At 38.4% G+C, this 27,502-nt stretch overlaps 1 protein-coding gene across 2 annotated transcripts in view; it reads right to left on the bottom strand.

The window, feature by feature from the left end:
• Positions 1–976: 976 nt before the first annotated feature.
• The window catches only part of upf2 (UPF2 regulator of nonsense mediated mRNA decay), an 83,130-nt gene continuing 56,604 nt past the window's right edge, over positions 977–27,502 (bottom strand). Inside the window, exons 17-23 of one of the 2 annotated variants that reach the window (XM_039761294.1) lie at positions 22,894–23,042; positions 22,551–22,655; positions 18,832–18,930; positions 18,568–18,735; positions 14,005–14,146; positions 8,692–8,812; positions 977–2,092 (exon numbers count right to left, since the gene is read on the bottom strand). In XM_039761294.1, the coding sequence (XP_039617228.1) occupies positions 2,083–2,092; positions 8,692–8,812; positions 14,005–14,146; positions 18,568–18,735; positions 18,832–18,930; positions 22,551–22,655; positions 22,894–23,042 (794 nt within the window). In that variant the 3' untranslated portion in view covers positions 977–2,082. Of the gene's footprint in view, positions 2,093–8,687; positions 8,813–14,004; positions 14,147–18,567; positions 18,736–18,831; positions 18,931–22,550; positions 22,656–22,893; positions 23,043–27,502 lie in introns of those variants that run through there. The other variant, XM_039761295.1, reaches the window with a different exon arrangement.

Below are 27,502 nucleotides of genomic sequence, written 5' to 3'. Positions count from 1 at the left end.
CTGAGAGACCTAAACAAAACTTCATTTTGTGGAGAGATTGTGCACACTGTAGAATACATGCATTAGAGTTGTGCTTTTCTTTGATTAATCAGAATGTTTACAATTTAGAAAAAATGTTTTTACTTACAGTATGTTAACACATATTTAATTTTTTTTTTCTTTTCTGGAAACCCTGCATATTAATTTTGATATATATTTATCCAATAATGTAAAGGAATCAAAGTTAACAAATTTGGTATTTAATCAATTTTCTTATAAAGCAAGAGTTCAAGGCATTAATCAGTTAAAGTTCCAATGGTGATAAGAAATTATGAGCAATTTTTATTTGGTAACAAAATCACATTGATGTCAGCTGTGCCTCTTGATTAATACAAATTATACAGCACAAAAATCCAATCTTACCCTATTTTTGTTTGTTTTTTTTTAACACCATAACTATTATGTTTCTTTTTTACAGCCATGGTTTTACGGTACATTACTTGAAAGAAAAAAATCTATCCTTTTTCTGAACCCAGTCTGTTGAGTTGAGGTGCTGAGCCAATAATTCTGGGAGCAGCAAGCAGAGACCAATTATGGATGGAATTCTTTTTCATTTAAACTTGGTCAGTACAGACACCAATTACTCTAACTTGCCATCTTTCAGATGAAATACAATATACATACAAACCAATGTTCAATTATTCCTGAAGCTGTAAGGCACTGCACCAGTACAAGCAGCTTTTTTTTTTTTGGTTAGGACACTACTAATGTATGACTTGAAAATGAGGTCAACATATAATTTATCTAATAAATTACTCTTGTAAAAGTTATGATTTTTGTTAAACTAGTTTGCTACTTAACAGAATGTTAAAGTAAAAAACCTATGTAATTAGCTATAGCAAACTGGAACACTACTGGATTTTTATTTTTTTTTTATATAAAAAGGAGGATGAAAATTACTTTATATACCTACATAAAGAAATGACAAAGACTAAGATTAATGAAATATTACTGCAAATAGTGCAATAATGATAGGTCAGAGGATTTATTTTACAGTTAGTAAAGCCGTGCAGTTTTGGATCAAACATTACAAATATTGTAAAGCAGACAAAAAAAAAAACTCACAAAAAAGAAGCTTTATAATGTCTAAAAAGTGTGCATTACATATTTAAACAGAGCTTGAACATAGCAAACAAAACTATTTTAAAGACAAAGCAAAGCAAAAAACCCACAAAAAAAACTTTCTTGTAAGCTTGAAGAAGCTGTACATTTTTACATAAGGTTTCATTGTAGAATCACTTTATCCATTCTGCTCAGAACACTTAAGTATGTGATACACTTCTTTCTTTTGAAAATTGTGTACACTATCCAAACATTTTCTGCTACCAAATCCATTTTTAAAAAAGAGTCACTTAAGTCTTTCTTCTCATTTCTTGTACCTAAAGCTTCTTTTTGCACTTGTTCCTTTTAAAATAGCTGTATGCTAACTCAAGCAGCTATGAGGAGCGGAAAAACACACTGCCTTTGCTTGCTAGCTGCTGTTGCCCCTTGCATCACTGTACTGGCTCACTAGCCAAACTGCTTACCCAGTACAGCTTATTAGCGGCTGGTCAGGCCTGCTCTGTATCCTACCTTTCCTAGAGGCCCAGCAATTTTCATAGATTTTTTTTCCATTTGCATTTCAGAAACATAAATCTGAAGAATGTTAATTTATAAAGAACTCTGAAAATAAAAAAATCATTTAATTTCAAATTGCCTTTGATTTGAGAAATGATTTCCCCTTTACAACCCTCCATTCTCTGTTCAACTGCTCAGCAATAATTTGACCATCTCACAAATGCTCTCTTTCACACGATAAAGATTAACACCCAAAAAGTGTCATTATTTTGGACGTGTCAAGTCATTTGGATGCCACTTTATTCAGCTGATGTTCTGGCAGAGAAGGCTGCCCAAGGTCTCCAGAATGGACGCGGGAGGACCTGTGCTGATCTCGCTGCAGCCATGGTGAGATGTGTCTGCTCTTCTCATTCAAGTGATTGAGGACTCCCTTACCCACAATACAACAGACAAAGTGGGCAAACTGAATCAGCACTCACTGGCATTTCAGCGTCGCCTGAAAATTAAGAAATTAAAAATATTTTTATTTGAGAAATTCAGTTTCATAGATTTAATCAAGTAATTAATGAAGCACTAAATTAATATAAGCAGGAATTAAGAGCCTGAAAAAAGGGATAAATTGAAACCTTTTCTGCATTCTTACCTGATGTTGGATTTATCTTATTTTAGAACTTGGTAAGGACTAAACCTGGGATATTAACCTAATGAAAATGGGTTTGCCAAATGTCCCACTGACATTGATGCCAGAGGGTGCACAAATGCATTCAGTGAGTCTGCATGACTGTTAGTATTAATGTAACATAGATTTCAAATATTTCATTATTAAAAAAATGAAATCATTAAAAATGATAAAACAAATGACAAAATAGTTATGTTCACAAGTCTCGTCAGGAGCTGATGGGAGGAGTCTCTTGGAGCTTCATTACTGCTTTTCTATATGGAGGCTGTACTGAACAAATCACACAATATGACTTATTCCATCTGTTTTATAAAATTGCATCAATTCCCCTTTAAGAATAAACAGGTATTTTGAACTGATTTTATCTGGATTTTGTAATATTTTGCTGTATATTGTAAATACTGTGCCAGGCAGTGATATTCATTTGATATTATTGATCTTTAAAGTATCATTGTTGCTATGTTTTATTGTAACCATGTACTGCTGATTTTTCGTTGTGTTCTTTTATTTTGGAATTTTTTTTTTTTGCAGTCCACTCATAATTACACAACATTTTGCAAAACAAATACTCAAAAACAATACTTATTATAACAGCTGGGAGAGGAGATTCAACCAAGTACTGAACATAGGGAATGATTACTTGCAAACTGTAGACATTTCAGTTTCTGGATCTACATTTTCCAATGCTTTATAATTCTCTTTCTTTTTTAGGATGCACTGTGGGAAAAAAATGTTTGATTTACAAATACAGATTTTTCAAACTGATTAAAATACCAGGTTGTGAAAATCATTTGTTAAAAAAAGTTTTTTGTTTTTTTTTAAAAGGTATTTCAGCACCGTACAGATTAGTGACTAAAGATCCTTTATATCTCAGGACAACCCAGTATATGAGCCCAAATGTATATACCTCAACTTAATTATATAATTTAAAAAATGTAACATCGGGGACACTATTGCACATATATACTTTTGTTTATCTAATCGCCACTCACATCAATTATTGCAAAAAAAAAATGCATAATCTGATCCTTCAAATGTGTTAAGATGGTGAAGCTCTGTCTAGGTTTTTAACTTTTACTTTTATTCTATGTTAATTAGTATTGCCTAATTTGATTTTTTATATATTTTCTTTTTCTTCATCCTGTAAAGCACTTTGAGCTACACCATTTGTATCAAAATGTGCTATATAAATAAATATTGTTGTTGTATGTTAATATGTATGTTAGCAATATAATTTGCTTGATCAGTGTTAAATGAATTAGTCTGCCAAACAACTGAACACAAATCTATTACACTGCTATCAATTCTCCCTTTCCCACACTGGTTTTGGGAGCAGTTTTCCACCCAGTATATAGAATTATAGCTGTGGCCATTCATCAGCCTTTACTGGGACCAAAATGAAAGTAAAAAAGGAAAGGTGCAGCCTAAAGGTTGAAATCTAATGCATCTGTCTGCTTCTTCTGTAACCCAGAAGTCACTGACCTATATGAACTTTTAAGATCTATCTGACTCCACACCAGTGTCAATAAAAGGAGTCCACAGTATAAAGGACGACTGGCTGATGACTCAGTGATTAAAAAAAAGGCCAGGTTTGTCATTATATCATGTCAAGATATTGAGTGTTCACTAGTGGCTGCTCACAGTGCATTTAGAAATCAAAAACAAATTAACTGCACACTGTATGGCATTTTTGAATTTGGGGGTTGAGCATTACAGAACTGCAGTGGTTAAAGAACATAATTAAATGAGATTTTTAAATTTAGCATTAATGTCTTTGTGGGCTGTTGTGCAGTACTTCATGTTTTAAGTATACTTTTTTGTTAAATTAGTTAGTGCAATGATATAATAGATACTGTAGAAGTCTGAAGAAAAAAATAAGTCCTGTGTTCAAATCCTGGCCCAGTTCATTGAGTACTCTTGCCTCCTACCAATTCCAAAAGACAAGTTGGAATGACTATGAATTTTAAGTTGGTCTGGAATGAGTGAGTGTCCTGCACGGTTTCTAGGGGTGGTTAATGCCTTTCTCTGATGCTGTATAAATTGGCTAATGTCACCTGTAATCCTTGTATATAGCTGGGTAAAACTTGGTTAATAGTGACAATGTACTGAGGTTTTTCTTGAGAAGGATCAACTGGAACCGATGCTTACAATAACAGTTTCAACCCTGCCTATTCTGAGTATCTAGGGAGGAGATGCAACATTTGCTGGAATGCACAAACTAACCTTGGATGGAGCACCAGTCCATGACATGGCCAGTTCTCACACTGACACTGACACAGACACACAGGACCAATTAAGAATTTCTTACCAGTCTCGTCTTTTTATTTTGCTGCATGCAAGAGAACAACCTGACTTCCTGGAGAACAACTGTAGCAGACACATAAAAATATGCATAATCTCTACAGAAGCAGGATTCAAACCCAGGTCACTAGATTCAAGAGCAGCAGTACTAGTAACTGCTCCTCTGTATCACAAGGAATATTTTAACTTTTTTATTTACATCATTAATTTAAAAGCTACTTGCATTTTCAAAAAGCATACAAACCTCCAATGACGAAAGAAAACTTTGGGCAATGTTTTCCCTTGCCCGGACGCGGGTCACCGGGGCCCCCCCCTGGAGCCAGGCCTGGAGGTGGGGCTTGATGGCGAGCGTCTGGTGGCTGGGACTGCACCCATGGTGCTCGGCCGGGCACAGCCCGAAGAGGTAACGTGGGTTCTCCTCCCCATGGGCTCACCACCTATGGGAGGGGCCAAGGAGGTTGGGAGCAGTGTGAGTTGGGTGGTGGCCGAAGGCGGGGACCTTGGCGGTCTGATACTCGGCTACAGAAACTGGCTCTTGGGAGGTGGAATGTCACCTCTCTGAAGGGGAAGGAGCCTGAGCTAGTGTGCGAGGTTTAAAGGTTCCGGCTAGATATAGTCGGACTCATCTCGACCCACAGCTTGGAATCTGGAACCAATCTCCTTGAGATGGGCTGGACTCTCTACCACTCTGGAGTTGCCCCCGGTGAGAGGCGCCGAGCAGGTGTGGGCATACTTATTGCCCCCCGACTTGGAGACTGTGCGTTGGGGTTTACCCCGGTGGACGAGCGGGTGGCCTCCTTCCACTTTCGGGTGTCGGAGGGTCCTGACTGTTTATGCCTATGCGCCGAACGGCAGTTTGGAGTATCCACCCTTTTAGGTTTCTGGAGGGGGTGTTAGAGGACGTACCTTTTGGGGACTCCCTCGTTCTGTGGGGAGACTTCCAGGTCTCACTGTCATTGCCCACGTGAGAACTGAAGGGCGTGATTGGGTGGAATGGCCCCCCCGATCTGAACCCGAGCGGTGTTTTGTTATTAGACTTCTGTGCTCGTCAAGGATTGTCCATAACGAACACTATGTTCAAGCATAGGGGTGTTTATATGTGCACTTGGCACCAGGTCACCCTAGGCCTCAGTTCGATGATCGACTTTGTGGTCGTGTCATCGGACTTGCGGCCACATGTCTTGGATACTCGGGTGAAGAGGGGGCGGAGCCGTCAACTGATCACCACCTGGTGGTGAGTTGGCTTCGATGGTGGGGGAGGATGCTGGTCAGGCCTGGAAGGCCCAAACGTGTTGTGAGGGTCTGCTGGGTCCCCTGTCAGAAGTAGCTTCAACTCCCACCTTCGGCAGAACTTCGACCACATCCCGAGGAAGGTGGGGACATTGAGTCCGAATGGGCCATGTTCCGTACCTCTATTGTTGAGGTGGCTGACCGGAGCTGTGGCCGCAAGGTGGTCGGTGCCTGTGGTGGCGGTAATCCCCAAACACGTTGGTGGACACCGGCAGTCAGGGATGCCGTCAAGCTGAAAAAGGTGTCCTATAGGACCTTTTTGTCCTGTAGGTGTCTGGAGGCAGCTGATAGGTACCGGCAGGCCAAGCGGAATGCGGCTTCGGTGGTTGCTGAGGCAAAAACTTGGGCGTGGGAGGATTTTGGGGAGGCCATGGAGAACGACTTTCGGATGGCTTTGAGGAGATTCTGGTCCACCGTCCGGCGTCTCACGAGGGGGAAACAGTGCAGTGTCAACACCATATATGGTGGGGATGGTGCTCTGCTGACCTCGACTCGGGACGTTGTGGGTCGGTGGGGGGAGTACTTCGAAGACCTCCTTAATCCCACTAACATACCTTCCAATAAGGAAGCAGAGCCTGGGGACTCTGAGGTGGGCTCTCCCATCTCTGGGACTGAGGTCACCGAGGTGGTCAAAAAACTCCTTGGTGGCAGGGCCCCGGGGGTGGATGAGATACGTCCGGAGTTCCTCAAGGCTCTGGATGTTGTAGGACTGTATTGGTTGACACATCTCTGCAACATCACATGGACATCGGGGACAGTGCCTCTGGATTGGCAGACGGGGTGGTGGTCCCCCTCTTTAAAAGGGGACGGAGGTGTGTTCCAACTACAGAGGGATCACACTCCTCAGCCTCCCTGGAAAAGTCTATTCAGGGGTTCTGGAGAGGAAGGTCTGTCGGATAGTCGAATCTCGGATTCAGGAGGAACAGTGTTGTTTTCATCCTGGTCGCGGAACAGTGGACCAGCTCTACACCTATAGCAGAATCCAAGAGGGTGCATGGGAGTTTGCCCAACCAGTCTACATGTGTTTTGTGGACTTGGAAAAGGCATTCGACCATATCCCTCAGAGAACCCAGTGGGGGGTGCTCCGGGAGTATGGGGTACCGGACCCCCTGATATGAGCTGATCGGTCCCTGTACAACCAGTGTCAGAGCTTGGTCCGCATTGCCGGCAGTAAGTCGAGCCTGTTTCCAGTGAGAGTTGGACTCCGCCAGGGCTGCCCTTTGTCACCAATTCTGTTCATAACTTTCATCAGGCCATGATCTTCAGCTCTCTCTGGATCGATTCACAGCCAAGTGTGAAGCGGCTGGGATGAGAATCAGCACCTCCAAATCCGAGACCATGGTCCTCAGCCGGAAAAGGGTGGAGTGCCCTCTCAGGGTTGGGGGAAGAGATCCTACCCCAAGTGAAGGAGTTCAAGTATCTCAGGGTCTTGTTCATGAAGAATGGAGCGTGAGATTGACAGGCGGTTCGGTGCGGTGTCCGCAGTGATGTGGGCTCTGTATTGGTCTGTCGTGGTGAAAAAGGAGCTGAGCTGTAAGGCAAGGTTCTCAATTTACCAGTCGATCTACGTTCCTACCCTCACCTATGGTCATGAGCTATGGGTAGTGACCGAAAGAACGAGATCGCGAATACAAGCGGCTGAAATGAGTTTCCTCCGCAGGGTGTCTGGGCTTTCTCTTAAAGATAGAGTGAGAAGCTCAGTCATCCGGGAGGGGCTCAGAGTAGAGCCGCTGCTCCTCCGCATCGAGAGGAGTCAGATGAGGTCGCTCGGGCATCTGATCATGATGCCTCCTGGACACCTCCCTGGTGAGGTGTTCCGGGCACGTCCAACCAGGAGGAGGCCCCGGGGAAGACCCAGGACACGCTGGAAGGACTATGCCTCCCGGCTGGCCTGGGAAAGCCTTGGGATTCTCCCGGAAGAGCTGGAAGAAGTGGCCGGGGTGAGGGAAGTCTGGGCTTCTCTGCTTAAGCTGCTGCCCCCGCGACCCAACCCCGGATAAGCGGAAGAGGATGGATGGATGGATACTGTAAGGAGATGATAATGGACATGAGGAAGGACAGGAGACCTCACCGGGCACTGTTCATCTGAGGGCTTGAAGTAGAAAGGGTGAACAGTATTAAATACCTGGGCATCTACATCAGTGAGAACCTCACTTGGACTCTTAACACCACACAACTGGTCAAGAGGGCTCAACAGCGGCTGTACTTTCTAAGGAGGCTGAGGGAATTTGGTATGTCGACTAATATCCTCGGCAACTTTAACAGCTGCATTGTTGAGAGCATATTGACCAGCTGCATCACCGTGTGGTACAGCAACACCACTGCTATGGACCTCAAACGCCTGCAGAGAGTGGTAAAGACTGCTGAGAAGATCACCAGGACCCCACTGCCCTCTCTGCAGAGCATCTTACAACTGCAGAGTCCGCAGGAGAACTGCCACGATATCCTCAGGGACCCCACCCACCCTCAACATGAACTGTTCACACTTCTACACTCAGGAAGGAGGTATAGAAGTATGAAATGCAGGACGTTCAGGCTAAAGAACTCTTTCTTTCTCAAGGCCATTAGACTCCTAAATAACTGACGGGAGTTTATAAACGTGGGCCAACTCATTCTATTTACCTCACACAACTGTATTTGAGTTGTCCATCATACACCTACCTGCACATTACACTTTATACTTATATTTTGTTTTTTTTTTACTTTATGCTGCCTCTGTTACTTATTATCTATCTGCTACTTATTATTTATGTTTATCTTTATACATTGGTTTTGGCATTTGGTGTGGAGAATTCTTTGGAGTTCTTTGGAGAATATCTTCTTACCTCCCTCCAGTCTTGAAGATTAAGTCAGCATTTGGTGCTCCTTTAGGGTGCTGGTATCGCGGCCGTCTTTCACGATTTGTATTAGCAGGGGCAGGACGCTGAGCAAGGGATTGCATCATTTCTGGAAAACCAATACATATATACTTTTATGTGAATGGATAACAGGAAAGTAAGCATAACTTCAGCTGAGAAAGAAATGGCAAATTCAAGAACAACAGGTAATAAAAAACAGGGAATTAGCACATTTTTTCAGATAATCTGCAATTTATTTTAAAAATAAAGAGTTACTTTGAATATCCTTATTCTAGCTTAGACAGAGCTTTGAAGAAAATTAAAAAAAGTGGTCAAAATTGTTGCATGTACTTCATAAGTCAAGTGTTTTGGTCTCCCACTTTCTACAATAGGTACAACTATATGTCTACACAACTTAAGCACAAACTCAGTTAAAACTTAAATCTAACTTGCAAATATTTAGACACCATCCATTTTGGCTGACCAAGGGTTTCTTGGCATTTGTCTCTTGTCTGAAATTGCATGCTCTTGAGGACATGGCTAGGTGCAAACAGAAGGGATATCGTTACCTATGGAAGTTGTGCAGGTAAAGAATAGCAATGTAACAATAGGATATAAAAGAAGGTCAGGTAGAATTTTTTTTTTCAGAAAATCTTAAACATTTTCTTCTATAACAATATGCATTATTTGCATGGATTAACGATAGCAGCAATTAACTTGCAAATAATTATCCAAAGGAAAAAAAAAAGCATGGTCACATTTTGTTGTCACCAGTATGGTTTTAGTATTTGAAGACAAAACTTTCATTTTATTTATATTGCTTCACTAGGTTCAAACTAAACAAAAGGTTTAAGGGATTTCACTGGAGGCACTTTTAGTACTGCATTACAGATTTAGAGAGCTTGGTTCAGTTTTCAAAGAATCACTGTATGAGCAGATCATGTTCTCCTTCTGCATTTTAATGAATTATCCCCGAGTATGCGTTACAGTAAACAGTTAACCGTAAATTGTGCCAGTACGAGGTGAAAGTTATTTTACAACCCAAGTACATCCAGCATTGCACTATCCAGATTTAATTCCTACTTCACTCCAGTAGTGTATGGGTAGGGCTTGATTATTCATGAATCCATCTTGGAGAATGCAGGTATAGAAATTCAGTGGATGAAAAGAAAGAAATTTGCAAACAAAGAAAGAGGACTGGACAAATGAAGTGTCAAACCATCAGTGCAAATATTATTAATAATAGAATTCACAATTGTAATCCTTAAATGTCTAAAAATGGAAGAAAGCACAATCAGCTTTGTGTTATAGCCTACAAGATAACTATACAAAATAATAAAAACGATTCAATTATTTTCTACTGTCGCAATAGCTTAACTACATGTATAATTTCTGGCATCGCTTATTATGAATGTATTATATCACAGGTGTGAACTAGCCTTTAGTGGCGGTTTAACAAGCTTCAGCATTGGGCCTTATTTACACCTACCCATTTACTTGTGTTTTTTTAACTTATCATATTACAGGTAATGGAAGGGACAAGACTTAATTCATCTAAATTTTATGGACCTTGTTCGAATGAATCCAGAGATCTGCAGTGTAGTTTAAAAAAATAAAATAAATAAATAACCCACACAAACAAAAAACGACATTCTGCCTATTTCCTGCACAAAAACACACTACTGTGCACATTAGGGCATTTATTCCACAGGAAAATGCACAGCACAGGAAGTCCATCCCTAACCATTGCCTAGAAAGTGCTCTTTCCTGTTCCTTACAGATGAGGCTGGCCAAAGGCTTTGTGGAGTAATATACCTAATAATCATCTCTGTCGCAGGCACATCTTATGAACTACAGGCATCATGACTGGTATAATAATTGGCAAAGCAAAAATCATACTAAAATAAAACCAAAACAAATGCCACTTACATACAACAACAGCAAATTACTGCAGTGATTTTTCATTGCAACAGAGAAATTTACTCACAAGCAAAATAACAGGCAGATCCATGCAAAATTAGTGCATGAAAACACATTATCCTATGTACATTAACATATACTAAGAATGCATGTCAAAAAATAAAAGCACCTGCATTAATGTGCTTCTCAGCAAATGCACAATTGTGGACATGCCCAAAGATGACAGAGTAATAGTACAAACAGTCACCTTACTGACGCTGTAAACAACAATTTGGAGACACCAATTAATAGTCCTAACAAACTGAATTTCACTAGATCAATTCAAAATGAATTATAAAAACTCTTATTTGAATGAAAACATGAAGTTTCCTTTATTTTGCCAGAGCTTTTATTTCAGTGTGGAGATTACGGCATTGGAGGTCTTATTTACAGATCCTGCATGATCGAAGTTACTGCAAACATTCTGCCACTCCTTCAAGACAAATTGAAATAAAAGTCTACAGGTTTTGCTAATTTGATTAAAGTATGAGTTTTGTGAGCTAGTTATACTTGCTCCTACAGTATGTATTTTAGATAGCATAGATATTTTCCTATACAATTCCAGACACCACACTCCTACGTAAACAGACCACAGCTATGAGAATTTTGTGTTTGACTTCAGCTGCCTCAGTGGGGAATGCAATATCAGGCTGCTTGCCTGTGGCTTACTGACACATTTGCAAAACAAAGGTACTATCAGTGCACAATTAATGCAGTGATGAGAAGGTGTGAGTAAAATTAAGGTGGCCCTGCATTACAAATATTTTCACAGGCTTCAGGGATTCTAGTGTTAAAAGTATCCTGCCCAACTTTGCTCATCTTTCACCAATGTCTTTAAGTGAATCAAAGATCTAGTAATAAAAAGATTATAGGAGGCATTTTCAGAATCTCGTATCTCAAAGAAAGCATCCCTAGATGATCTAAGCCAAAGGTAGGAACCTAACCTTTCAAAATGCACTTTTCCACTGCAGGAACATTTTCAAGAATCATTTTAGAAACTCAATTTTTTTAGCATTCCCACTGCAGGAAATCTACCGTAGATACTCGCCTATTAGTCGACCTCGCAGATAAGTAGAGTGTATTGTTTAAGCCGAAAATTATGAAATTTGTTATGACCAGCGTGTAAGTCGAGGGTAAAGCTTGACAGCCTATCAAATTCTTTGAATTTCATAATTATACCCAATGTACCTGGGCCCAGACTTTCAACATTTTAATCTTTGAAGAATTTTAGTAAGCCAAAATTAAAACTCCAAAAACATTTTTATTCATTTACTTACAGTTAGAATATTTCAATTAAATTCGTATTTAAATCCCTCGCATATAATAAAGTGGCCCTAAGTGTCTTCTTCAAATCCTTCAAAGTCTGACTCTTGTTGGGATCAGAGCTTAAAATAGCAGCCTGACATCCCAATTATACTGAAAGTGGGATGTGGGTGGAGTTGTCAGGGTTTTGGGGGGTGGAGTTTTGGGATTGAGTGTTTGTTGACGGCGGGGTGGAGCTCTTGTGTTTTTGGTCTCTGTTAAGCTAAAACAGGCACCTTAAAAAGAAGGAGATAATAAAGTCAACTATTGAGCAGTCAAACCTTGTGTGACACTCCCTGCTGTAAATTAGGAGAAGGGAACTCAGGGACAGGGTTTTACCCCAGAGCACGTTGCTCTGGCCCTGGAGCTTCACACCACTGGACACGAAGAAGGAGAAGCTCCCCTGCGTCACCCCGACCACAGTCCACAGGAAAGGTAACACTGGGGGCTCGTCCGGGATTATTCCTGCCAGCACTAGTGAGTGACACGAAGCTTGTAAAACTGAAAGAAAATTAGTGCATTCTCTCTGTGGAGTGTGTAACTAGGAAACTGTGAATGGCGACAAAACTACGGGTAGACGCTGACCTGGAAGCAGAGTTTTCCAAAGCCACCGCAATTAGCACCAACCCCTTTAGGACATCGCCCACGCAAGAGGAAACTATGTCCCACCGTTTTCCACTATCAAACTGGGAGAAAAGTGTCGAGGATGGGATTGTCGGACGCCAACGTGAGCGCCATTGTAACCCTTTCGTACAGACGGCGTGGACCACACTCCGAGAACATGCGGACTCGGTCGCTATAAAGCCTGAACTGTTTTGTGAAGAGTATTACTCGGCGATTCGACCGCACACCTCCGGTACCAATCCATTTATTTCGTATGTAACAAACGAAGATACTTATGACAGCGGAATCGAGACCCATTCATTGATATTGCGCTTTAAAATCCGGTGCACCTTATGGTCCGAAATACTGCATGTTTCTGGTTACCGCCATCTACTGGCAGCTAATAGTATGTTTGTTATCCAAAACCTGCAAAAGCTAATGCTCAAATTCAAGTGCGGTATTTCACAGTTTAAAGAATTATTTAATGAAATCAGTGTTGCCCCGTAGATAAGTCGACTTTGTGTTTTTGAATGAATTTTAAGGCATAAATTTTTCGACTTATACATGAGTATCTACGGTAACCATTTATAGTTAATAGTATGTTTTAAAGTTCCTACTGTGTGGTATGTACTTTTTGTTCAACCAGGAACAATTGTGTGTGGGGTTCAGGCAATAAACTATGCTGAATGGCTGACCACAAAAACTGGCACCACCTTACAAATCTGTTATTAATTTGGAGTGTTACTGATGAAGATGGAGTGCCCTCCCTGGTCTGCCACCCCATGTACCACATTGAAGCAATAATCTTCCATGTGAAGTCACAGTAACATCCAAGCAATCCATAAGGGGTCCCACTTGAGCTTTCAACTGCATCATGCGTTGCACCTCATCACTCTTCACAGCTACTATCCTGGTGTGCAGCACCATGAAGCACATCAAATTAATAAACTTGCATGTGAAGTCTCAATTACATTGAAGCAGTAAGGTGTGGGGGTCCTCTGTGAACTCCAAATCACACCACACTATACACTGTATCACTTTTCTTTTCACATCAGATATTTTGTATAAAGGTTACAGTTCCTACTGTGTGGTGGGAATGTAGTGAGCAGGGACTGCAAGTGGCCGAGGGCCTACATTGTACAGGATTGTGGTTTAGAAATTGGTGGAAAAAGAAAAAAAAAAAAAAAAAAAAAAAAAAAAAAAGAAAAAGTCAGAACATTAATATATAAAACCTTCGATAGAAATGTTGATTAAAAAGGAAGCATTTTAAATGTGAACAAAGCATGCAATACAAAAACTACACTGAATGGATTTAATTTCTCGGACTGTAGTACCTGTGCTATAGGATTATTTTTTAAATTTGTTTTGACATACCTCATTAATCCCTGAGTAGAAATGACACTACTACTCTTAAACAAATGTTATTAATTTGCTCACCCTGATAATCCTCCTGTTCCTGTCGTTCATTAATATCCAGTGTTAGTTTCTTCATGCGCATTCTCTCCTCTTGTTCTGCTTGCTGCTGATTAAAGTGATTTGCAGCAAGATGGGAAGACAATGGAACATTTAAGATCTTAAACTATAAAAAGAAAAGAAAAAAAAAAAGTTTAATGTTGCCCATGATAATCATAGAAAATATCATAAAACAATCTTATTCTGTCAAATGTTTAATGTGTGCTTTAAATATGTATATTTTTCAAGTTATATTGTGATTAAAAAAGTAATTATGACCTTAATATACTATGAAGAAAAAATAAAGCATGCGGGTTCAGTGAAATGGTTTAAAGAAAAATGTTTCTAGGAGGGAAAAACAATTTTGGAAAAACATCTTCAAATATTATGAACATAATAATAATTTAATAATTTAACTAAATGTTAAATATACATGGACTTTTTCAAACAATAAACTAAATACAGTATGGACAGCAAAAATACAAAATCAATTATATAGTAATTACTCCAATATTCATTCTTCTGTTCCTCTAAAAAATGTTAAAACCTTGGCAAGTTTTAAAGATCACATTTTTATAAATAATTCTAACAACCAAAACAGAAGATGGTAAAACATCATTAAAATATTTACCATTTACACAAATATACAGTATATCATGTGGTGAATGAACTCTTACTCTTTAATATCAAACTGTATGCTTTCTCTTTTAAACATATAAAACAGCTGGAAAGATACAGTATAATGTATTGTGCTTAAAATTGCTTACAAAATTCAACATTTTAAATCACAACTCTTCATTTTTTATTGAAAACACAAAATTAGACTATGAACTTGATCATTTTATATCACTGTGAATTTTGTGTTTTCAGTGTTTTGGCTAAGAACTTCCATCTGATAAGTAGGATGTTTTACTCCAAAAACGCACACTAAAAAAACGCTTTCACAATACAGCAACCTCCTGTGAATTTGACTGTTCTTCATTTAGACAATGTGGTACTCTTACTATCATCTATTTACTTACTTTTTGACTCGCTTGCCAGTTCAAGATCACAGCAATGTAGTGTATAACTCTCCCACAATGTGAAAATCAACCTTGGAGAGGGCAACAGTGTGCTACAGGGCACTCTAATGGACATATCAAACCTGGATGTCTGTGGATTCTCTACAAAGGTTTGGGGTTTGAATCAATGACTGTAAATGTAGGACAGTGATACTGATTGCTGCCTCAGACTTCTACCTTTTTCTCACATGTACAGCTAAATCACATATACAAAAGTTTAAAACAAGACCAATCAGGAAAGGGACATTTGATATTTACCTTAAAAGTTTCATTTATGACCATAATTCCAGTTTTTGTCACTGGAAGATGGCATTTCCAGCACGGACTTTTAAGATACTACCTTTTGAATGATAAAAACAATGTTGATAACAATAACTAATGTCAAGCCTTGATACAGTATCTGGTAATAGTAAAAAAAAATCAATTAACCATTTACCTCCATCACTTCTGCATTCATGAATTAATTTAATTTCAGAGTCACAGAGAGGGTCACCCATACTATCTAAAATGATGTTTTATAAAAATGCCATTTTTAATGGTCTTGATAAAAAAAGAAAGTAAAAAAAAGTTTAGGTAACTGTATCATGAAAATTAAAAAAATTATTTTAATTCAATTAACAAAACATGTATTTTCACATTGATCGACTCTACACAAAAAGCGTACCTTCAGCAGTGAACCAAACCAAACTGATGCAAAAAAGAAAAAAAGAGATATATACATACATATACACACATACATACATACCTTTTGAGATGCCTAGCAAAGCCTCTGTTGCAGTTATATTTAAAATATTTTTTTATAGTATTTTTTGGAAACACTTTAGACCTCAGTCTCCTTCAAAGCATTTGAAAAGAATGTAGACATGGACAATGGTTCTAATTAACTTAAAACAAACCTAATAACTGTAAATACAGTGACTAACTCCTGGAGTCACGCCAGGGTTGGTCTATCAGGGTGGTCTAAAACTCAAACTGCCAGTAGGGTTCTTCATTAAAAAAAAGTTGTGTGAAGCCTCAATGTGGGCTCAACACCCACAAGAGTAAGTTAGAGTTAGATGCAGTGCCAATGCAAGTTGGAATACAAGCAGAAATAGAAAAGATTATGGTACACTTGAAAACAGAAATGTAGTATTTTTGCTGCTAATGAAAGGATGGTGTGGACTTTGTTGTTATGCTATTGAAGTCAAAATTTAATTGTTCATTAATGACTTTGCTTGTTCTTCACGGAAGCCTTTGGCGATTTCAGTGACAGTTATTTTGATATTTTGCAAAGTAATGATAATTTTTCTAATGCATATGTTTTCACTCACAAATTCTATCATTGCCATTTTCAAAGAAAATCAATGGCTTCTTTCTTCCAAAAAATGTTCCAAATTGCTTGAATATTTTATGCGTTTTATTCTGAATGAACCCTTCTTTTCTTTCACCATGTAAATCACTACTTGTTTTTGTTACTGATAGTTTGTGAATTGGAAAATGACAATTTAGATCCCTAAACTTGGTGCAGGTATTGATCAAAGACACACACAAAAAAAAGATAATAGGAAAAACTACTGTACATTCAACATACCATATTTACAGCTCTTTCATATGTGTGCACTTTCAATACATCCAGAACTATCCAACCAAGAAGAAACATATTGCATCCAATTTATCTTAGTTTTTATTTTCACTTGAAAAGCAAGGATATGAAACAAACAAAACATTCATTAATGTAGAGGTGATAACTGCAAATGGTTAATTTTTTAAAATTTAAATATGGTTTGTTAATAGCTTAATTATGTTCAGTTAATTTTACAAATAAAAACTGGAGAATGTGAAATTTGAACAAAATAGTGGCTTCGCCAAAGTTCCTCATACTGCTAGATTTTAAAGGTGAAGCATGGGGTTAACATAGTCTTGCAAAATGTTAAAAAGTACTACAGATTTTGATTATATTGGACCCTTTCTTCTAAAACAGATTTTATATAATCTATATCTCTATACAGTACTGTATATGTATCTATATCTATACAAACTGCTTAAAAAAAATTAAAGGAACACTTTGAAAACATATCAGATCTCAATGAGAAAAAAAATCATGCTGGTTATCTATTCTAATATGGACTGGGTAATGTGATAAGAACAAAAGGATGTCACATTGTTTGATGGAAATGAAGATTATCAACCTACAGAGGGCTGAATTCAAAGAAACCCCGTAAATCAAAGTGTAAAAAATGATGCGGCAGGCCAGTCCATTTTGCCGAAATTTCACTGCAGCAATTCAAAATCGTAGTCAGTAGTTTGTAGAGCCCCCACGTGCTTGTATGCATGTCTGACAATGTCAGGGCATGCTTCTAATGAGACGACAGATGTGTCCTGGGGGGGAACTCCTCCCAGATGGTAAATGGTAAATGGCCTGTATCTGGATCAGGGCATCACTGAGCTCATGGACAGTCTGAGTTGCAACCTGGTCCCATCGGATTGTCCAAAACATAATGTCCCAGAGGTGTTCTATTGGATTTAGGTCATGTAAGTGTTGGGGCCAGTCAATGGTATCAATTCCTTCATCCTCCAGGAACTGCCTGTATACTCTCGCAATATGAGGCCGGGCATTGTTGTGCACCAGGAGGAACCCAGGACCCACTGCACCAACATAGGGTCTAACAATGGGTCCAAGGATTTCATTCCAATACCTAATGGCAGTCAAAGTGCTGTTGTCTAGCCTATAGACGTCTATGTGTCCATCCATGGATATGCCTCTGCTCCATGCCCTTGAGATTGTGCTGGGAGACACAACAAACCTTCTGGCAATGGCATGTATTGATGTGCCATCCTGGAGACTAATTGTGCAACCTTTGTGGGGTCCAGGTAATGCATCATGCTACCAATTGTGACACTGACCATAGTCAAAGGCAAAACTAGTGAAAAAACAGAAAATATGAGGAGGGAAAAATGTCAGTGGCTTCCTCCTGTTAAACCATTCCTATTTTGTTGTCTCATTTTTGCCCCTCTAGTGCACCTGTTGTTAATTTCATTAACACCAAAGCAGCTGAAACTGATTAACAAAAGTTTCACTGATTTGATGCGAGCAATACACTGTATATTATATTATTACAGATTTAATATGCATTTTGTTTGAAGGGAAAGAAAACATGTTTTGAATGAGATGAAAATATATTACGGTTGTTATTGAATCTTGTTTCATGCAACAGGAAAAATAAGACAGTGCAGAAGAGCATTATATAAAGTTAAGAATAAATTGTATTTAAAGTTAATTATATATAAACAGAGCCTATGACATAAACCACACAAATTGTGGCCAGATAATTTAGATAAGCAAATTTGTGTAAGAAACAATGTGGTCAAACACCATTTAATTTGTGAATTTGTGTGCAAAGTCAAACTAGGATTCACTGAAGATTCAATTTTGCAAAAATCATTCCAATCATTACTACTGGTAACCATTCTTCCATATGAAACTAATAATCTTAAATAACAAACAAACCTGCTGCTTATTGCCTTTCCGAGTTAACATGACAAACTGCATGGTGTCCACAATTTCATTGTCATCGCCTACACAAGCAGGTGGAGGTCCTTTCCTCAACTGACTTTTCAGCTGCAGGGGAATGGCTACATCCAGTTGATGAACTTTGACAGATTCACCACTTCTTTGCTGTAAAATAAATAAATAAATATCCTTGCTTGGAACAGACTGTAAAGCTTGGAACAGACTGTAAAGCTTTATTAAAGTATAAAAATCTTTTAAAACCTGCAGGTTTTCCAGCATCATCTTATCCAAGGCCTGTATAAATTCTTCATCTTCAGCACAAGCTATATGCTTAAGACCACCACCCTTAATCGTCACCTCCTTGAAAAGGAAAAAATAAACATTATTTTTTTATTAGTATTAGTTGCATAAAAATGAAAATACATGACATACTAGTAACTTAAACTAAACTATCCCACCCGGGTGTGAAATCGTCATTTTGCTACTGAAATAAAACTGCTAAAACACAATGCAATTACCAGATTTAATGCACCTGGAACATACAGTGCATCCTGAAAGTATTCACGGCGCATTGTTTTTTCCACATTTTGTTATGTTACAGCCATATTTCAAAATGGATTAAATTCATTTTTTTCCTCAGAATTCTACACACAACACCCCATAATGACAACGTGAAAAAAGCTTACTTGAAATTTTTGCAAGTTTATTAAAAATAAAAAATCTGAGAAATCACATGTACATAAGTATTCACAGCCTTTGCTCAATACTTTGTCGATGCACCTTTGGCAGCAATTACAGCCTCAAGTCTTTTTGAATATGATGCCACAAGCTTGGCACACCAATCCTTGGCCAGTTTCGCCCATTTCTCTTTGCAGCATCTCTCAAGCTCCATCAGGTTGGATGGGAAGCGTCGGTGAACAGCCATTTTAAGATCTTTCCAGAGATGTTCAATAGGATTCAAGTCTGGGCTCTGGCTGGGCCACTCAAGGACATTCAGAGTTGTCCTGAAGCCACTCCTTTGATATCTTGGCTGTGTGCTTAGGGTTGTTGTCCTGCTGAAAGATGAAGCGTCGTCCCAGTCTGAGGTCAAGAGCGCTCTGGAGCAGGTTTTCATCCAGGATGTCTCTGTACATTGCTGCAGTCATCTTTCCCTTTATCCTGACTAGTCTCCCAGTTCCTGCCGCTGAAAAACATCTCCACAGCATGATGCTGCCACCACCATGCTTCACTGTAGGGATGGTATTGGCCTGGTGATGAATGGTGCCTGGTTTCTTCCAAACGTAACGCCTGGCATTCACACCAAAGAGTTCAATCTTTGCCTCATCAGACCAGAGAATTTTGTTTCTCATGGTCTGAGAGTCCTTCAGGTGCCTTTTGGCAAATTCCAGGCGGGCTGCCATGTGCCTTTTACTAAGGAGTGGCTTCCGTCTGGCCACTCTACGATACAGGCCTGATTGGTGGATTGCTGCAGAGATGGTTGTCCTTCTGGAAGGTTCTCCTCTCTCCACAGAGGACCTCTGGAGCTCTGACAGAGTGACCATCGGGTTCTTAATCACCGCCCTGACTAAGCCCCTTCTCCCCCGATTGCTCAGTTTAGATGGCCGGCCAGCTCTAGGAAGAGTCCTGGTGGTTTCGAACTTCTTCCACTTACGGAAGATGGAGGCCACTGTGCTCATTGAGACCTTCAAAGCAGCAGAAATCTTTCTGTAACCTTCCCCAGATTTGTGCCTCGAGACAATCCTGTCTCGGAGGTCTACAGACAATTCCTTTGACTTCATGCTTGGTCTGTGCTCTGACATGAACTGTCAACTGTGGGACCTAATACAGACAGTTGTGTACCTTTCCAAATCATGTCCAATCAACTGAATTTACCACAGGTGGACTCCAATTAAGCTGCAGAAACATCAAGGATGATCATGGGAAACAAGATGCACCTGAACTCAATTTTGAGCTTCATGGCAAAGGCTGTGAATACTTATGTACATGTGATTTCTCAGTTTTTTTTATTTTTAATAAATTTGCAAAACCTTAAGTAAACTTTTTTCATGTTGTCATTATGGGGTGTTGGATTAAATTAATTTTTTTTCCTTAGAATTCTACACACATTTTGAAATAAGGCTGTAAGATAACAAAATGTGGAAAAAGTAATGTGCCGTGAATACTTTCCGGATGCACTGTACATGGTATGCAAAATCTATAGAATGAGTGTTCCATGTAAAAGTTAGCTTAGTTCTGCATAAAAAGGAGGTATACTGGAAGATTAGAATTTTATACCAGATTCTGTCAGTGGATAGGACCCTATTAGCAATTTATTTTGTGCTCCAATGTAATATCTTTATGAATATGAATCTGCATTCATTCAATTTATTTTACAAATCTGTCATTTCGATTTTTCTACTGAATAGCTGTGAGAAACCTAGACACTGCCCATCCATTGAAGAATTTGAAGTTTTGCAAACAATTTCAAACACATATACAGTAAATGGGGTCATGACCTATAAATGTATGTAATTTGTGAACCTGCTACATAGCTTTGCTATAAAATGTTTGGGAACCATGTTATAGTTCTTTAAATACCACATTTCAATGTATTAATCACAAACATTTTTTTTAAATGTTGCTTTACAATAAATAATGTATAAAAGTGCAATAAAAAGTTATAAATGAGCAAGGTCATGGTTCTAGCTAGGGACTGGAGTAAGTAGTGTGAACGGAAAACTACCAATAGATATTAAATAAAGCTATTCTGTGTGAGTGTATTCTAAAGCTAGTCCATATGAGTGCTAAACTGTAACAACTTCAATATTTAATTCTAAAAACTTTCATTTGCGTGTGATCTAAATTCTAAAGTTCTACTATCACATATGAATTGTTAAAGATGGTTCAAGTAAATTTAATTTACAAAGAGAGAGAAGTCATTTTAAATTCATGCCAATATTCTTAGTTGGCCGATTCCAATGTCAAAGTACTCCATCTTCTTTCAGTTTTATTGGTAGATCTTAATCATCATGTTTAGTATATTTTATTTATTAATGTAGAATTTGTTGTTTTACTGTAATCATTGTGTGTGTCCATTTCTTTTTCCAGAGGACAGGTGTCTGCTTTTCTTTGTACATTTCATTTGATCTCATGTTGGTTTATCAAAGACTGATCTTGAAATATAACAGTTTTTCACATTGTTCTTGTCAATCATAATAACTTTAATATATTACTTGTTCATTAACCTAACACAAGTTGGAACAGTATGCTCATTTTCAATTATATTTTTAGCAAATATATGTGATTGATGGTGTCAATGAAGGCAAGCACCATCATTTTTTTATGTCGTGGAATCAAATGAACCCAATGAACAATAATGGACTATTTTTATTTGCCTAATTAATGGTGTTATGAGATTGAATAAGGTGAATGTTAAAGGATGTGGCTTTGAACATAAAGAACATCATCCTTGTTTTTGGGTTTTGATTGTTGATCCACCTTAATTATTCATTTTGAGAAACAGTGTTGTATTTTTTTTAATTGATCTTCACACTGACAAGATTTGTATTTTGTTTATACATTATTTACTTTATTAACACAATATAATGGTGTATAAAGTTTCTGCACAGAACCCATTGAGATTGGGGAAGTGCGACAGCTTCCTAAAACACTGACTGGACAAAAATCAAGTTCAGAAAACAAAAGGACAACTTCTAAGCTGATTTATTAGTACAGGTAATAATAAGTTGTTTGACTTTTTTCGGATAGTGCTTCAAGTCTCTGCATAATATCTTTGTATATGGGGAATCTAACGTACATACTGTATTTAGTCATTTGTGCATTCCTCCAACTTCTATTCTAAAAATGAATGTTAATGACAAACTGCAACTTCTGAAAAGGGAATGTCATCAATAGGAAATTTTGGATACTTTCAATAACTCTGCCAGTAAAAAGATACACCTTTTTAAAAATTACATATTATTAATAATACACAAACTCACAGTATTTTCTTCATCAGTTTCATTTTCTTTATTTGAGTCAGTCATGTAATCTGTATTTTCCTCTTCTTCCTCCTCTCCCTCCTCTTCCTCATTTTCTGAGGCTTCCTGTGGAAAGGCATATAAGTGTGAGGGCAAGCCAGGAAGGACATTTACTAGATGTTTTTTTGATACTTTCTTATTTCTTGCAAGTTGTTGTTATAAATTCACTTTTCAGATATCTTTCAATTCTTTGACATGGAGGGTGGAGAGATACCACAAATGTACTATACTCTGGTGCAGTATATTTTACAAAATTAAACTGGCTTATTCTCATTTAGATTATACTGTGTATTGTAGTTTTTACCTCTTCTTCAGGATCATTCATTTCACTCTCATTTCCAGATTGTTCCTCTGTCTCAGCACCTCCCTCATCATCATCATCATCGTCATCATCTATATTTTCACCTTCACCTAGGTTGCTTGGGTCTTTAGAGTCTTTGTCGTTAGTTAGACCTGCATAATGCAGAGTTAAAAAGGGTATATGACAAAAAGAAAAACTGTTTAAACATAACGCTATTTTGATACAGAGAAATGCACTATAGTGAGAAATACACTGTAGTATAAGGCAAATTTAATACTAATATTACCACAGGTTAACAATTTAAAACAATTAACTGTAATCATAACTACCATAAAACTGCATTTAGAAATAAAATGAACATACTTGTCACAAATGTAGGAATCCACTCCAAAAAAGAAACGAACATAATGCACTCAAAAATTAAACATAATCAGGGTCGGTTTTACATCTCACACTTAAACCAAAAATACTTAATTTTGTTACTAATGACATTAAAACACATGTTTAGCAGAGAGGAAAGAAAGGGAAATATGAAATATATTTACCACTTATCTATTTTAACCCTTACTCTTGACTTGTGTACCTTTTCTTTTACTATACTGATTTCAGAGAATACTAAAGATGTACATGAACACCCTCAATTAAATTCAAACATGCATGTAATGTTATAGTCTGAATGGCTACTAATACAGTATAGCATGTAGAAATAAATGAACTACCATCTAATAATTAAATGATCTTTTATAATTTTTTCCATTGAAAATGAATTATATTTTGGTATCACACCGATTCTGCCAGATTAAAAATGTAATGCATGTTCCATTACAGGCAGTCCCCGGGTTATGTACGAGATAGGTACTGTAGGTTTGTACTTAAGCTGAATTTGTATGTAAGTCGGAACAGGCACATAAATTTAAATAATAAATGTTATTGCTGACAGACTGTAACCAGGTGCTCTGCCAATGAATGATGGAGTTTCACCTCTCTCTGACCTTTTTATTATTTCTACTTTGTTTTCAATGGTGATGGTTTTTCTCTTCTTTACTGTATCACCAACACTTGTATCAGATTTGTTTTTCAGAGACATTGTTGAAGGGTGAAGACAAAAGATTAAGATGAGCTCTTCTGCACAGCACTGGACATGCTATCACAGCAGGAAGGCACCAGTCGTCAACACGTCTGATGTATTGACAAGAGACAATTTCCTGCTATGTACGTAACAGTACAAGCAGGCTTGCTATTGAGAATGAATGGGGGCATCGACGGGCGGTTCATCACCAGCCCACCACACAGTCACCTCCACTACAGTATGCTGCCTGCAGTGTCCGCCCATCGAGAACTAACACAATTAGGCAGGTAGTTAATCGCCCCTTTCAATAGGCAGCCCTCTGATGCATACTACAATGCTAACCCCTGTTCACCCTCGGTGGCCTCCGCTCAGCCACAAACGGGTCACCGCTTGCAGCATTACAAGCCGCCCACCGAGAATGAACGGGGCAGCCATGTGTGATGGGCGGGCAGTAAAACTGCTTGCTGCTGGGAGCCGCCCAAGGGACACTACACTGCACAAGCAGTGAAACCGACCCCCTCCAGCCACCGCTTGCAGCATTACCAGCCACCCACCAAGAACACATTGGGCAACCGTGTGTGGTGGGCGGGAAGTGAAACCACTTGTCGCCGGAGGGACACTACACTGCGCAGGCAGTAAAATCGCCCCCCTCCAGCCTCTGTCCAGGCAACCGCTTGCAGCATCCCCAGGCCAAAGATGACGGAGCGGCAGTTACTGAGGCGCATGCGTTGCAGCTGCGGCCTCGTTTGTTAAGTCATAGGTCAGATGTCCATAACCTGGGGACTACCTGTACTCTGAAAAACATCAATTGAAAGTGTTATATAATCATTTTAACATTCTGTGGATGCGTCTTCATTATAGTTCCAGCAACAACTAACTACAGGCCATCAGTGCAGTTTTTACATCACTTCAGTTCAGGTTGAATGTTGTGTCTGTGAAATGTATTAAAAGGTTCGGTGGCAACTGGATGACAGTCAACTTGGAGAAAAGACAACCCGGTTGAAAAGCGAAAGACACAACATGGCGAAACATAACTCGGCGACATCCTTTACCAGTTAGGTAATAGGTTCAAAGAGATTGTTTAATGATATTTAAAAATGACAACGTAGGGCTCCGGAAAAGTCACAGAATCACCTCAGGTACTCAGTAACCATTATTTCTATGCTTTTCAAATTGAAAACAACAATTGCAACATGATATAGTGATTTGAAATAGTGCTAGGTAGGGCTGTCGGATCAAAATTCAGTATTTGAAAGTAATTAAAACTTATTTAAAAAAGGTTTTGGTCCCAAGGCAAAAATTAACGTTAACTGTCAAAGAATGGTTGTTTGCTTAATCTGCAATAATTTTGGCATCATGTTACCAAGATGCATTTTGCAAAGCTGCAATATTTTACCAATGTTTTTTTCTTTCTCACTTCAATGATCAGCCTTTTCATAATTTTGAATGGTTAGCTGGTTATCTTCATTAGTAAAACGTATAGCCTGATCCCTCCAAAATATAGTTTTTTTTCCTGTCCAATTGTTCAGCACTTTGCCCTACAAGTGTACTCAAGAGTATTTTTTCCAAATGCTTTTCCTGTGCTCTAAAGGTATTTTTTTGTACAAGATCTGTTCCCAATCACTTGTAAACCAGAGATTCCCAACTATTGTTTAACACTAAGCCTTAAACACCTTCCCAATAAAGCAAATGGTAAAAAAAACTCTCGTAATTTAGATTTTCCTCTTATTAGAACTCTTTTAAAAGCCCAACTTTAAAGAGTTTCATTATATAACATGACTTGTCCCACAATTAGTCTCCATCTTACATGGCTGCTGGTTAGGCACATAACTAAAACAATGAAGTGTAATTAAAAATATTCAAACCAATCTTATTAAAATATTGTTACATTTGTAAAAAGTAGACGGATTTGATACTGTGACAATTCCAATTTTCTTGGTGAGTCCACAAGTAGCCTTTTCTTCTCAATGTCACAATATTAACTGTGCCTTTGTGCTACCTGTTAGACACTTCCAACTGCAGGACTCTAGTTAAATGTTGCAAGTGGGGCTTATGCAACATTATAAAAAGCATTTCATGAATGCACATGTAAAGAAAAGTGATAAAATATATTAATAATAAAGTGGTGAAGCACAGTGCCAGTGCATGTGGCTTGCATGGATTTCAGTTCCTTTTCGCAGCTGCTTTTATGACTCGCTGTCCTGTTAAGATCTTTCACAATCAGTGGTCAGTATTGGAGATGGAGATGCTTTAGATTTTGATGGCTCTTATATTTAACACTTTCAAAGCAGGTGTCGACAATAGTTGGAAAGTAAACCTCCAAGAAAAATCACCTATAATGTATTATATTGTTTACCCACTAGATGGTAGCAAAGACCATGAGATAAAGATGAATTGCCATTCATTTTCATTGCAGCATTAATTAATGCCTGCAGCCTCAGTCATAGAATATTCAGTAAAATTATAGGATAAAACTGCATTAAATTTAGTGAAAACACTTAAGCTATTGAATAGCAAGACCACATAGAAGAATGAGATGGCACAACTACCTTAAGTGTTAACCTAGACATGAGCATTTTCAAGACCATAGAACATATCACGGACTTCAGGTAAGATGGAAAAGACACAACTTTACATGCATTTATAGATAAACTATTAAAATGGTTAGTTGGTTCAGATTACAAAACCTCCCCAAAACCTCAAAACTATCTCTTAGACTAGGAACAATGAGACCACAAAACACATTCTGAGATATCATGATTGGGTGTACTTTTAGTATAAACGTGCATTAGCAACAGGCAGGATTTCCCCCCCTTCAGATGATAATTTACATTGTAATACTAACATTTTATTTACATAGCACCTTTCCCATGCACAAGGCACTTGTAAAATTAACATTCTTTAATGCTTAATATCACATGCTATGTTTGGGCAAAGTTTGTATCACTACATATTTCAAGTTGCCACTAGAAGCAACGTTTAAGAGTAAGGAAGACAAATAATACCTTTTTAGACTCCCAAAGAGAATTCTTTTAAAAGGTTATGAAAGTTTTTGTCAGGTTTAGAAATAGATTTTGCTGCCACTAATCACTGAGTAATATACTGTACTTAAAATACATGTCAACACAAGAAAATTGTTTATTGCCTTCTTTTTAAATGTTTGGCTTTAGAGCTACATCAATTTCTCATGGCTCTTTGTAACCCAAAGCCTTAATATCAAACTAAAACAGGCATAATATATACATAATTGTTTCAGTAGTATTCAAACTATTGTCACACACGTGCCAATAGGGGGGACGTTGTGTGGACCAAGTAAAGGTAATTCCACGCCAGGCCAAGGGAGGGTGGGGTGCATTAAACCTTCTCCTGCTATCTCTACAGACCAGCCACGGGAAAACCTATCTGAATCAAGAACATCACTTCCGGCTCCGGTGCCTAGAAGAACGTCACTTCCGGTTCCGGTGCCTAGAAGAACGTCACTTCCGGTTCCGGTGCCTAGAAGAACGTCACTTCCAGCGCCCAGAAGACTGTCACTTCCGGTAC

The sequence above is a fragment of the Polypterus senegalus genome, chromosome 8, assembly GCF_016835505.1.
Source record: "Polypterus senegalus isolate Bchr_013 chromosome 8, ASM1683550v1, whole genome shotgun sequence".
NCBI classification, from domain to species: domain Eukaryota; kingdom Metazoa; phylum Chordata; class Cladistia; order Polypteriformes; family Polypteridae; genus Polypterus; species Polypterus senegalus.
The sequence above is the reverse complement of the archived record's forward strand: the minus strand, read 5'-3'. Positions and strand labels throughout refer to the sequence as shown.